At 36.8% G+C, this 14,476-nt stretch overlaps 1 protein-coding gene across 32 annotated transcripts in view; it reads left to right on the top strand.

Moving 5' to 3' along the window:
• Nucleotides 1-14,476, top strand: part of PPP6R3 (protein phosphatase 6 regulatory subunit 3) — a 69,134-nt gene that overhangs the window by 34,595 nt on the left and 20,063 nt on the right. For all 32 annotated transcript variants that reach the window (XM_087950751.1, XM_087950743.1, XM_087950736.1 and 29 more), the window contains 6 exons: nt 1,416-1,529; nt 2,226-2,355; nt 9,407-9,559; nt 11,163-11,312; nt 12,142-12,206; nt 12,893-13,008. In XM_087950751.1, the coding sequence (XP_087806877.1) occupies nt 1,416-1,529; nt 2,226-2,355; nt 9,407-9,559; nt 11,163-11,312; nt 12,142-12,206; nt 12,893-13,008 (728 nt within the window). The remainder of the gene's footprint in view (nt 1-1,415; nt 1,530-2,225; nt 2,356-9,406; nt 9,560-11,162; nt 11,313-12,141; nt 12,207-12,892; nt 13,009-14,476) is intronic.

The following is a 14,476-nucleotide window of genomic DNA, read 5'->3' as shown; positions in this document are numbered from 1 at the left end:
CACTGTGTTATTTACGTAAGATAGATGGCCACATTAAATAAAAATAAAAATAATGTTAAAGCACAACTTCGTGATATATCAATAATATATCAATAAGACATTACAGAGGGTGATGAACACAGCACAAAACATGAGCTGTCCCCTGACACCACTAGACAAAATCACTAGGACTCACTGCCTTAGAAGGGATGACTCACACTCTGGTCAGCACTACCTTCGGGTGGGAGATATAGAAGCATAGCCAGTCCTACAAACAGGCTGAAGAACAGCTTTTATCCATGGGCTGTCAGACTCCTGAATGCAACACAACATCATAACTATGTAGCATGATAGACTTGCAGGGCTGGTGCAACGTGCAACATTTTCACACTGGTGCAATATATTATAATGTAATTACGCACATATATGTATAGAGGATTGTGTGTTTGTTAGTATGATTTACTGGGTTAGGAATTTTCTTTCTTTCACTGTGAGTTTTGAGATGTATTGTGTTGGGTTGCACTAAGGGAATCTCAGCCAATCTCATTGTACACATGTTGTGCATTGACAGTAAAGGTTTGAAATCTATCTGACCTCAGCCTTTGTATTTATAACAATGTACTTTTTTAAACAGGTGACACACATTTTATGTATAAAAGTAATATTTGTAATATTAGGTAAAAATATATTTTATTTAAAAATATTAAATAAGAAGGTTAACCTTTACAAGAGAGTAAGAATTTGTATTACATTTAGACATGTAGAAGAAGGATTTGGTTGCCTGGACACATAATATAGGCTTAGATTGTATATATATCAAAGTGCAGGTAGTCCTCAACTTACAGCCATATATTTAGTCCTCAACTTGCAACCATTCAAAGTTACAATGGCATTGAAAAAAAGTGACTTACAACCCATCTTTACACTTACAACCATCTCAGCATCCCCAGGTTCAAAATTCTGGTATTTGGCCACTGACATGTATTTTTGATTGCAAACACTACCCCACCTCCAAAAAAAAAAAAAAGCTGACATGAATACTATTTGTGACTTTCCTAACTGACTTCTGACAAGCTAGGACAATTCATTGGAGGAAGCTAGATTCACTTAAAGACTGTGTGATTCACTTAACAACTGCATTGATTTGCTTAACGGGTGCAACAAAAAAAGGTCATAATATTGATCACTTAACAACCACCTTACTTAGCGATGGAAGTCCTGGCCCCAGTTGTGGTCATAGTTGAGGACTATTTATACTACAAAAGTAAGAATGCAGATCCACACAACTTTCTCCTGCAACTGTAAGAATTAGATTTGAAGTAAAAATAATTGCCTAGACTTTGTATAAAGAATTTTTCAAAATAAACTGCAACGGTTTTCTTTGAAATTATCTACCTACTAAAAGGTATATTTCAAGCATTATCTTTTTATTATAGACAAGAAATTATAGAACAGCTGCTATCAAATATTTTTAATAAAGAGAAAAATGAATCTGCAATAGTCAGTGCAATTCAGATATTACTGACTTTACTGGAAACAAGACGGCCAACGTAAGTTAATTTTTTATCTTTCTATTCTAATGATATTCTTAATTTTTAGTAGCTATTTGGTTATGGTTATATTTGCTTATACCTCCTTCAGATACAATGATACTCTTATATACACAGAAACATTCTGGATCAATATTGTTCTGATAATTCTTATTTGATCTGTTCAATTCCAGGTATCAAAAGGGAATGAACAAGTAAAATTGATAATGATAACAGATCTTCTGTTCATCCTGGTACTGAGCCAGTTATTTTGAATACAGCCACAGATTTCTTGTTCATAATACAGCAATGCTTTATGGTAGTGAGCCAGCAGGCTGTCATACATATTTTAAAACTAATATTTATGTATACTTCTTCCATGACAATGTAATTGAATTAATCAAGGGGGGGTAATACATTGCTGCAAATATGAATTATGTTAAGCGTTAGCCTACTATTTGGAATAGCCAATAAATGCTTTATATAATGCAACAAAGCTTTGAGCTCACTTCATTGTCTGAAATATTGCTTTGATCTCTAGAAAAGGTTGAATGGTTCTTACATTGTGATGAGCAGTTTTCTGTAGATGAAAAGATGAGTTGAATTTGCAATTGAAAAGGCTTATGCTAGATAGTATTGATGGTAGACATAATCTTTCAGTAGCCTTGCTTGCTGAATTAATAGGCAAACATTTTTCTTTTTATGTATGTGTTACAGATTTGAAGGTCACATAGAGATTTGTCCTCCAGGTATGAGCCACTCATCATACTCTGTCAATAAAAGTGTATTAGAAGCCATAAAAGCACGACTTGCATCTTTCCACGAACTGCTTCTGGAACCCCCCAAAGTAAGGAAAACACCCAACTCGGTGAAAATAGATTCAGTTTTGTGACTTTGGGAGCAAGAATATATGTGCCATCTTGCTTAATCTGAAAATGAATTCTCTTCTGTAGGGTGACATCTTGGCTTAGCTTTCCGTAAGGCTGTATACATCAACATAATCCTGATTCAGATTACTGGTGGTATTTTAGCTATGCTCATATAACAAAAGTGCAGGTTTTCTTAGAACTTAACCAGCAGATCTGTGTATGTATTACCTGGGTAGCTAGGTATGTTTGTTTTCCTTAGATTTTGTGTTAGGGCTGTGAATTTAAGTGGGCTGAGGAGGTACAGGTGAAACTACTAGCATGGGGCAGGGGGGGGAACACACAATGAAATGTTACATTTTTGTAAAGAATCATGGCTTGTAGCTATTACCTTTCCTTGACTCCCCTGAAAGAACCTCCAAGTCTTCCAAGCATGGGAGAAAACAGCTGGAAGAAACTAGTTGAGGATTGATTCCATTGGGACCAGGTTATCTGAGGGACCGTCTCTTGCCGGTCACATATATCTGACCCATTAGAGTGAGGAGGCAAGGAATGTTGCAGGTCCTGTCCCCTAAGACGATACATCTGGCGGGACCCAGAAGAAGGGCCTCCTCCGTGGTGGCTCCCTCCCCTGGAACAGCATTCCTCTGGAAATTAGACTGGCCTCCACACTCTTTTGGAAGGCCCTGAAGATGTGGTTCTGCCAGTGGGCCTGGGTTACCCAGAGAAGGATGGAGCCCATTAAATGGCTAGTATGAATGTGTGTTGTCGCCAGTGTGGGGTGAGAGGGTTATTTTATTTTTAAATTATTTTTATTTATTTTGTGCTTTTATGTTCTGTAAGCTGCCTTGAGTCATCATGTGCAAATAGACGGCAATATAAATTTTATAAATAAATAAATTATACCTTCCTCTTCCCATTTTGCTATCTTCCTTTCTGGTATTTGAAAGATCTGCCTAACTCAGATATTGGCACCATAAAAGTTCCATAATGGGATGCTGAAATTCAAAACTAGCATGTCAGTGTTACTTGTTTTTTTCACAGCCTTTTAAATATTTTACTTACACTTTGTTTTGGATATCCAACAGGATTGAAAAATGTCCAAAATAAATAAGTAAGTATTCCTCCACTTAGTGTGGCTGTAGCTAAGAAGATATGGAAGGAATAGGAAGTGCACACTTCTTTTACTTCTCTGCACCATTGCCTCATTCAGACTGGCTGCATTTTACAGAATGGAGGAACTGGTGTTAGCTGGAATTGGGCAAAACATAACTGAACAAGTCAAAAATTAATTATTATGGTTCGCTGTCTTTAGTTACCTTGCCATCATAAATATGGTCTTGCTTATATTTAGGTTTTGCCTGTGATTTCTACACTTAAAACACTAGATTGATAAATAATTCATAACCACAGTCTCTATAGTCATAAGCTCAAAAAATATTAGTCTTACCAGATTTTTCTCAACTTTCTCAATAGAATTAATTGTATTTGTGGGTTTAATATTAGGTTACCCTGCCAATGGACCAGTGAGGAAAAGGAAAGCAGTAGCAGAGCTAGAGCCAAAATCTTTGGTTAGTTGATACAGACAAGCAAAGTGGACAGGCAGTTTTGTTTTGTTTTCTATCTTGGGGAAGGTTATGTTTTAGATACCTGCAGCATTGTCAAGCTGCAATTGCTTATCCCATTTATAAGCCACTCTTTGACAATTAGTTCTTTGAGCTGCCAGTCCCAAGATTCTTATAGCTCCTTGGTTTTCCAAAGTTTTTGCCATTTTTCAGAACTTTCCAGGAGACGCATTTGTTTTTTTCTCAGATACATTTGAGCGTTTTGTCTCTTATAAGAAGTCACAGCTCTGTGCTACATTGGGAGCCATTTGGTATAGTAGTTAAGATACTAGGCTACAAACATGAGACTGAGAGTTCTGGTCCTGTCTTAGGCACAAAGGAGCTGGGGGATCTTGGGTCAGTTACCCTCTCTCAGCAGTGGAAGTAGGAAGTAGGCAGTGGCAAATCACTTTCAAAAGACATTGTCAAGAACCTGCAGAGGCTTGGCCACGTAGTTGCCAGGAATAACACCTGACTTGAACACACACGCACACACACATCCCAGGTCACATTACCAATAGCACTGAAGAAATCATTTGATAAATGAGCTTTCTGAAAGACTGGTCCTGAAGATTTATGTCCATGTGTTGATTTGTGAACCGTGGTGGCGCAGTGGTTGGAATGCAGGCTAACTGCTGACTGCCAGGAGTTCGATCCTGACTGGCTCAAGGTTGACTAAGCCTACCACCTTTCCAAGGTCGGTAAAATGAGGACCCAGATTGTTAGAGGCAATCAGCTGATTCTGTAAACCGCTTAGAGAGGGCTGGAAAGCATTGTGAAGGGATATATATAAGTCTGAGTGCTATTGCTGTTGTTTAGTAATGCAGTTCTTGGCTTGAAAATTCAGCAGTTTTCTCAGATTGTGAATTGGTTTATCAGCTGGTGCAGTACTGTACTGTTTCTTCAGTCCTAATTTTTATGCTTCTAATCTTCTTGGGGACAACATGTCTATTTCTGCATGAAAAATTGTTAAAGAGTAAAAGAGTTCTGATACCTCTTATTTTGATATCTTCCATTATTGTGGAGGAATCTGTTAATCCTTCAGGGTAGGCTAGATCAGGAAACAGACTACAAGTTTTACTGGTCACAAGTGCTCCTTCCTGGGGATTATGTAACCACATGTCAGTCAGTTTTATGACCCTATGTAGTATTGTATGAGCATGTGACCATTATTTGTGATGTATTTGCTGTTTTCTGATAAAAATGCTCTTTCATATGAATGGGTTTGCTTAGCAATTGCAGTGCTTAATGAATATTGCAAAAAAGGCCAAAAAATTATCTGTACTTCTAATAATATAGATGCCTTGATTTATGGCCATAACAACTGGATTTCTGTTCCCAGTTATGATTATAAGTTGACCTTTTCCTGTAGACTATAGAATTTTAAGAGTGTAATTGATCTTCCCCACTTTCTTTTTTATATTTAGGTGAATTGGGAAGAAGTCTTTCTGAGGCTTTCTCTGTTTCCCAAGTTTAATACCTGTTTTTGTGTAGCTTCTTTAGAGTCATCTCTGTGACTACAGCACCTCAAACAAGTTCCACATAAGCAACTTTCTTTATGTAAAAATAACGAGGGCCAGATGTTGAACAATCTTGGCTGCAAGTTATATCCTCTGAGAGTACTCTTCCCCTCTGTAAGTTGCCAAGCATTGGATAGCTTTTAAAAAGTGCTGCCCCTTTGTGTGGGAGAAAATATTCCTATTCCTATCATGTTTGCTGGTCTGGAACCAGATTGTTCAGGATCTTCAGACAGAAGCACCATGATTTGCTAAACAAGAGCATAGTTTGGCTTGTTATGTTACTGATTTGGGAATTAAGGTTTTACTGTTCACCACTACTCTTTGTTGTCATGTGTAGCGCTCTCCTCTAGTAGACTTATCCTAGAAGCCAAGGTTAAAATTGAGACTGTCTCTTTGATGAAGATGGCTAGTTCAGTATTAGGACTGAGGATATTCTGAAAAGTTTTCAAAAGCAACATACACGGCAGCACACGAGTGAGGCCTTCATCAGTGTTGTTTTGATCCCTCTCATTTGTTGCTTCCTTCCTCTTTGACTGAAGATCCAGCTTTCAAAACGGAGTGTTTATTCTTTACAAAGCCCAGAGGCTCTCACAAGAAAGAATATTGCCCCTTGTCTTGCCTAGCAAAGGCATAGGTACCAGATCCAAGGGTTCAGCTAATGACTTGGCCCCTAGTGTTCACCTGTATCTTTCGCTTGAGGGGTGCTTAGAAACATAGAAAACTGACAGCAGAAAAAGACCCAGTGGTCCATTGAGTCTGCCCTTTGAGTTTATTTGGTTTTCTTTTTCTTTCTTTCTTTCTTTCTGATTTATTTATTTATTATTTATTATTTTTATATGTTTTATTTATTTTTATATTTTTTAAATATTTTTATATATTTTACTTATTTTTATTTTTTGTCAGATGATGGACATATATTTATCCCAAGCATATTTAAACTGACTTACTGATGATTGGTCCACTACCTCCACTGGAAGTTGATTCAAAGCTTCCACTATTTCTTTATCTTGGTTCCAATGTATGTGGGCTTCTGTAATGATTGGTAGTTGCGTGTTTTTGTACCTAGTCTGGGAGTCTATTTAAACAGATTGATGATTTTGTTAATGAGGGATTACCCAATTATATCTGAGCTTAACATTATGTTGTTCATAAATTGGTAATAGTTCAGTCTGTTCTTTGATATGGTTTAATTGCACTGAAGAATTGAGTGTAGACATTCACTCCTTGATTAATGACCTCTCCTTCAGCAACTATTCAATGTTAAAGTGGCTCTCAATGAGTGGTACTTATACCTGGTCCTTGAAGTTCCAGCCATCCTAGGAGCTCTGCAGTTGCATGATTGCGGTCTGAGTACTTAACAACTAGCTCACACTTACAGTGGTTGCAGCAGCATCGTGGTCACATGATAGGCACTTGAAGACTTCCCTGCCGGTTTCCCACAAACAAAATCAATGGGGAAGCGAACAGGGAAGGCTGCAAACACTCCTTTGGCGCATCCTTCTTCAATTGGCAGTAGCTAATCCTGGCACTATCGTGTTCTCAACTGCAGTAACCACTTACTCATCAGCCAATTTGCCAACTACTCAGGACTTGTGACTTCTTGTGGGAAGCTGGCAGGAAGTTGCAAGTTCTCGCTTTACAACCCATGTTTCCCCACTTATTGGTGTCAATGGGACTAATTTAGTCAGGCAACATTGTGCTTTATGAGCACATCACTTAGCAATGGAAATCCCAATCTCAATTATAATCATTAAACAAAAACTACCTGCAGTTTGGGAATTTTACTGGATTTCCTGTTGCTTTTAGAATCCCGCCATTGCTAATAAGTAGAATTGCTTTTGTACAACGCAAGTTAATGTATCTCTATCTTGGGCTGTGTTTGGAAAAATGTAGAACTTTAGCTGATAAAAATAATTATACGAGCTAGATTTTGATGAGGAAGAAGTTTTTGAAAAATGTTATTATACATTTGTACTAATTTTACTTAGAGTGGTATAGTGTGGTATAGAGATTAAAATATTAGACTGCAAGCAAAAAGACCCTGATCTGTCTAGTTCACCTCCAGTATAGAATCTCTTTGGGTGACTTTGGGGCACTCATTGTCTCTCAACCCCCAGTCTACTTCACAAGGTTATTGTGGAGAAAAATAGCAGGTGGAAACACCATATATGCTGCCTTTAGCTCCTAAATGAAAGAGAGGGTATACTTAATATATATATAAATAAACAGTTCAAAACACTGGTTACTGTTTTAAACCTCACACAACTTGAGCTAGGTATATTAAAATGGTTGCATCTTTGTGGTTGCAATTAAAATATTAGGAGGAATTCTGTTTTATGCCCTTTTGCCACAGAATATAGAGATGAAGTCATGAGAGAAAATTATTTCGTTTCACTATTTTGGCTGTAGGCTCTGTTCTATAGAACTAATTATTTTCATCATCCTTTAATGATATTGAGGTATTACATGAACATTCTCATGTTTTGGCTTTGATATATTTTGATCTTGATTTTTTTATGTTAGCTATTTTAAACTTCCCTGTTTTTAATTACTTAACCAAGTATGTCCAACCTGTGGCCCCCAAGGCTGCATGTGGCCCTGGACAACTAGTGATGGCGGCCCCACAAGATTGTAAACTTTTAACGTAATCTCTTTATATACATTAACTATATTATGTATTTTATGTGCGGCCCAAGACAATTCCTCTTCATTCATTGAGGCTCAGGAAAGCCAAAAGGTTGGACATCCGTGATTTTTACACAGTTGTTTAAAGGCGCATATTCAGATGGTTTGTGCAGATATTTCTTTGCATTGCCAGATCTCAGAAATCTTAGATGTATGGAATTATTGGAGGAAGTTCTCTTGTTCTCCCTTGTAAGGTTACAAGAGGCCAGGCATGGGTTAATTCTGTCTCCTAGCTGATTGGACTGAGTCTATCAAAGCTGCTTAGCTTAGCTCTGCTCTGTTGCTGGCCACTCCCCAGCTTTCGACTCAGTCCTCGGCTAAGATGGCCTTTCCATTGGATTCCATTCCATCTTTTCTTGCCTCTCCATTGCTTTGCAAACGAAACTTTCAGAAGATGCCCAAAAAAAGTTTTAAAAAATGTGGCTCAGCTGTTTAGCGGAGCCGTGAAACCGCTGATATGCCATGGGGCTGTTTTCGGGCCTCCGCTGTGAAGGTCATAATTTTCGGTGAGCAGCATTGGCCCATGTTCGACAGACTCAGTCCAATCAGCTAGGAGACAGAGTTAACCCATGCCTGGCCTCTATAACCTACAAGGAGAACAGGCATTCAGGTAAGACAAACACCCTTTTCAGTAATGGAATTGGGGCATCCACTTCAAAGCACGCTTCAAATTTCTAGGCAATTGGGAATATGACTTCTACTCCATTACATAACTGTCTCTATTGTCTCTTGGTTTCTTGGTTTTCAGCACAACTGGCTAAACTGTTGCACCTCCTTTCCTTAATAGTGGCACTCTAGAGTAAGCAAAACTTTCAATTCCCTTCCTAGTGCTTACACATATATAAGAAAAGGAAAACAACAAATCTATTTCCCCAGTTTATATTCTCCAAAGGCCCTGCAAATCAAATGACTGGGAAAGGATCTTTGAGTTTGGTTTGTTGTGAGTTTGACTTTAAAATAAATAAATAATAATAAATCCTCCTTTGTAATAGAAGTACAACCATAAGTATTTGGGAGAGAGGTTTTTGTTGTTGACAACTTATGAAAACGCTATAGTCAACTTAAATATTTTCAGTATTCCATAACGTAAAAATATAAAAAATAACCCTTCAAATAAAATTACACAAGCGTTATGCTAAACACAGAATTATGTTCCTGTTACTTAAATATTTCTTCGGGAGTTGGAATTCTATTTTAAATGTTGTGTTCTTCTTTTTGTTTAGAAAAGTGTTATGAAGACAACATGGGGTGTACTGGATCCACCAGTAGGGAATACTAGGTTAAATGTGATTAGGTTAATATCCAGCCTTCTACAGACAAATACGAACAATGTCAACCAGGAACTTATAGAGCTCAACAGCATAGGAGTAATACTGGTAAGAAAATACATATTTTTAGATATATTTATTTACTTACTTACAGGATTTATATGACCGCCTATTTCATGCAATGGTTCTAGGAGGCTCACAACCATCTATTAAAAGAAAGATAAAAACAGAAGTATTTTTGACTCCCAGGTGCCAGACTACACAGCCTCTGGGCTCAACCCCCAATCTCAGCTGGATTACTGGTGGCCCTTGATTAGGGACCACTCCTTCAGTGACCATTCAAACTTATGACAGTTCTGAACGAGATGTAATTATGTCTGGTTCTCAAACAGTCTTCACAGTGTCCCTGAAGTCCAGGACTACCTATATGTAACTCATGGAATATGGTCACAACAGTAACCATATATTGTATTACACTTACTCCCTGCAGTGCAGGGGAAATTGGGATATTTTTATTTAAAACGTTAGCCTTGATGATTGAAAAATTCATTCAAAAAAAAAATTTGAGAGACCATACCGAACAAGTTTACACTTTCATGATTCCATTTCAGATTAGAAGATGCAGTCATAATATTTTCTGCAATGCACATTTTTGTTCAAATAATGTAATCTCTTATTATCAAATAATAGTTGCAGGAAATAAGAATAGCCAGAATTTTTTTTAATCTTAAAAATCCCAAAGCAAGCTCTCCAGAAAAGTGGATCTAGGAGAAAAGCATGGATGTATTGATTGGCCACAGAATCATTCTAATTGAAGGACTATATCCTGTACATCTTATTGTTTCATATTAAATGGAATGAAAAAATTGGCACACAATGGACATGTAGTCTGAATTTGGAAACAGTATTGGAACATTTTTTTCTTCTCTAAACTCAACTGAATTTGGGTTTTATCCCTACTCACAAAAATGTCAGTGCCTTCCCTCTGTAAGCTCCTCAGAGATGCTACTTCAGGGATGTCAAGCTCAATTTCATTGAGGCCTGCATCAGGGTTGTGGTTGACCTCAGAGGGCCAAGGTGAGCTAATTATCCAGAAACCTTGGCTCAAAAATACTTCAAGTCTCTTTCTCTCCCCCCCACCCCAATTGCTCTAGCCCAGGGGTGTCAAACTCAATCCCGTCTCAGGCTGTGTCGGGATTTTGTTTGCCATTGTGGGGCCAGGGTGGGGTGTGGCCTGATTGTCATGGATGAATGGATGCACGTGCCCTGGCCCAGAGTGGCAGGGACCAGTCCCTTGCCGTCTCCGGGCCAACTCCGCAGCCTATTGCGTGTTTCATGCCCCTGCTCTAGCCAATTGATTGCTAGTAGCTGATGTATGTAATGCAAACATTCATACTCAATATATCAAGTCATTTAATCAACATTCGTGGGGGGCCTAACTGAATATATGCTTTTACACACACACACACACACACGCACACACACACACACACTCCATAATCCTTATGGGAAAGAAATTCTGACAAAAAGGATGGTTAGGATTTCTGTTGCTGCTTCTGGCAAACCTGAGTTCACCTTCCTTCATTATTACAAAGAGTATCTGGAAGAGAAAGAACATTTTTAAAATCACTTTATCAGAGGGGGAAAATATTGAAACATGTTTAGTAAGTGGTATGGATACTTCTGATTCTTGTTTCTTTTTCTCTTGCAGGACATGTTTTTTAAATACACATGGAACAATTTTTTACATACTCAAGTAGAAATTTGTATTGCACTGATTCTTGCAAGTCCTTTTGAAAGCACAGAAAATGGTACCGTCCCAGATCCAGATCCCACTAGAAGCAATCTTTTGCTGAAACACGTAAGATATTTTCTTGCTTTGTTCTTAAATATTGCTGCACTTAGGTACAATGGTAGTAAGTTCTCTAACTAAATAATAATTTCAACTATCTTTGAGAACTTATTACAACTATAATAACTGAGTGGCAGGATAATGAAGCACATGCTAGCATTATATTTTAATAGGATTCTAATGTATAAAATAACTTCTCCACTCCAGACTTCACATACCTCTTATTTTTTAACAGAGGTTTTATAGCAATGATGAAAGCAGAAATGCAAGAAATACCCTTGCTTATTATTTCCCATTCATAAACACTGCATCTAGTTCATCTTGTCAGGTTATATAGAGATGATTTGCCCCCCAAAATCTTGTCTCCCTCTAAAAACTTTTAACAGTTGATAGAATTGAATTGAATTGAATTCTTTATTGCCCAAGTGTGATTGGACACATAAGGAATCTGTCTTGGTGCAAATGCTCTCAGTGTACATAAAAGAAAAGATACTTTCATCAAGAGTCAAGAATCATCAGGTACAACACTTAATAATAGTCATAGGGTACAATAAGCAATTAAGCAGTTACTTGAGGACAGAACACATAATACCATTGCAGCATGCAGTTAATTTGAGTTTAATCTTTATTGTTTTCATAAAACATTAAAAATCAAATGGCAGGGTTGAAGAGAGAGAGTGTGCTTGTATGTGTGTGTGTATGTGTTGGAAAAATAGTGCTTTTTTGCACTGTACAGTTTGGTGGCTAGCCAGTCACTGGTGTGGTAAATAGTTCGTTTTAATATTTGATCTTTTAAAAAAAATTCTTCTACAAAACTAAGTAAATTTTTTCTTTATAGCTTTTCCTTAAGTGCCATTTAATAGAACGAATACTTGAAGCATGGGATATGAATGAAAAGAAACAGTGAGTAGTCAGAAACTTTGTACTTTTAAGATGCAGTATAAGTATCACAAACATTGACTTATATCCTAAGTTTAATTAGCAATTTTATATATCTCTTTTTGAATATCTCTTTTTGAATTTCATATATCTCTTTTTCTATGATTTTTTTAGGGTATGAGATCCCTCCATGAGAAGAGATAACGTTAATTCTCCTTATTTGCACTCATTATTATATTTGCTTTAATTAAACACTCTTGTGCACTTTTTTCTCTATGTTTTGGCCATCTTTCCCATAGAAGACATGTATATTGAAACTAAACCAAAAGAATATGTTTTAATGCAGAATGCTGTTTAAATACTTAGTTGTTTAAGAATGCACAAGATGTTTATGTTGGGGATTAAGCTCTCATATTTTATCATAATTCCAAGTTTTGCACAATATATTTGAATTTCTTACTAAATTTGCAATTCTAGAATAAATCATAAATTAAGCAACATAATGCTGCAGGTTACAAAACAACAATAATAAAACAACTTAAGGCTAATGAACTTCAGCATGCAGTTGTTAGTCTTTAACTGACCTATTATTCTATTCTGTGCTGCTTGAATCAGCCTTTGTTTTGATTCCATTTTCTACAAGTCCGTAAAATGAAAATCCCATAATTAACTAATTTTTCAGATTGAATAACGAAGTTTAACTCTTGCAGAGCTGAAGGAGGAAGACGGTATGGTTACATGGGTCACTTAACAAGAATAGCAAATTGCATTGTGCACAGTACTGATAAAGGGCCCAACTGTACACTGGTGCAGCAACTTATTAAAGGTAATCCATTGTACTTTTTCTTACTGAGTCTTGTATAAATGGAATTCACATTTTCACAGGCTCCTTTTACCATCATTTTTTCTATATCTGCTATCTCATTTTTCTCGTGTCCTTTCTTAAAAGTTCATAGGATCTGAGGTATTCTAAGTGTGATAACTTAGCAAACGTCAGATTTGACCCATTTGATTTTTACTCTCAGTGGCTCCAGATTAATAATGTAAACACATGTTTCAACTAATAATTGCATGATGTATTGTAACAGAGTTCAGATGAAGAGGTTTAAAATTACTTCTCAGGAGTTTTTGTTTAACACACACACAAAAAGCCAAAAATAGAAGATAATTTTCCATGTGTCCTCTGCCTGGCTTGATTTTTGGACACTTGCAGAGGTTACATTTTATTGTGAAAGATGAATAATTAATTCAAATAATACAGGATTTATTTGTTTGCTTGCTTATTTTGATGCCTTCAAGTCAATGTTAACTCCTGGTGACTAGTATCTGCAGTTTTCTTGGCATTATTTTAAAAGTTGTTTGCTACTGTCTGCTTTCTGCAGCACAGAGCTAGCTCAAAGTCACCCAGCTGGCTTTGTATTTAAAGTATAAATTCAGGAGTCTACTGGTTTTAAGCCTGACACTATAACCACTACATCAAACTTCCAATGTGACATAGAACTGTGAATCTCTCACAAGAGAGAGAAATTTCAAATGCACATGAGTAAACACAAAGGTGTCTTGAGAAGAAGGAAATGTATACCTCCTGCATACATTCAGAACTGTTCCAAAAAGCTATGATTTGTTTTAAGATCGATCATTCCTTACCATTTATTTATGATGAACAAAGTTCAGAAGTTGTCCTTGGCCCTACCAATTATGCCATTTATTAAACAAAGTTAATGAAAAGCACATTATGCTGAAAAAAATCTTTTGTTTCAGCTTTTCAAGGAAGTCTGGATAATATGAATGGTAGTGGTACTCCAATTTTCTTGTTTCAAATTGTAGTTTCATTATAATGTGAGAATATTTTATAAACCTAGTGTTTCATGAACTTTTATGTCAACTAATCAAGTCTATTAGGGTTTAAAATTACATCCTAAAATCTTCTGCTCCGGTTCTGGAATTGTCAACAGTGATAGAAGGCAACTAATATCAGAAGCCCATTATTTGCTACATTTGCCAGTTATAACTCAATAGCAAATGTCTAGTTATAAAATTAAATTATGATTTAATAATGATTTTGATGATGAAACAAGCAAAACAAGTTATCTAATTTTGGCAACTGTTTGACTGGTCAATTGATTAATTTTCTACATACTAATGTCTAGCTCCATGATGGCGAACCTATGGCACGCATGCCACAGGTGGCACGCAGAGCCGTTTGTGTGGTCACACGAGCCCCAGCCAAACTTACCTCCACTGTGCACGTGCATGCCTCCTAGCTGATTTTCAGCCCATTTGAGGCTGTTTTT

Source organism: Notechis scutatus, chromosome 1, assembly GCF_049901735.1.
Source record: "Notechis scutatus isolate UNSWTSFEM ecotype Mainland chromosome 1, rNotScu1.2, whole genome shotgun sequence".
Taxonomy (NCBI): domain Eukaryota; kingdom Metazoa; phylum Chordata; class Lepidosauria; order Squamata; family Elapidae; genus Notechis; species Notechis scutatus.
Note: the sequence above shows the minus strand (reverse complement) of the source record. Positions and strands in the feature narration are given on the sequence as shown.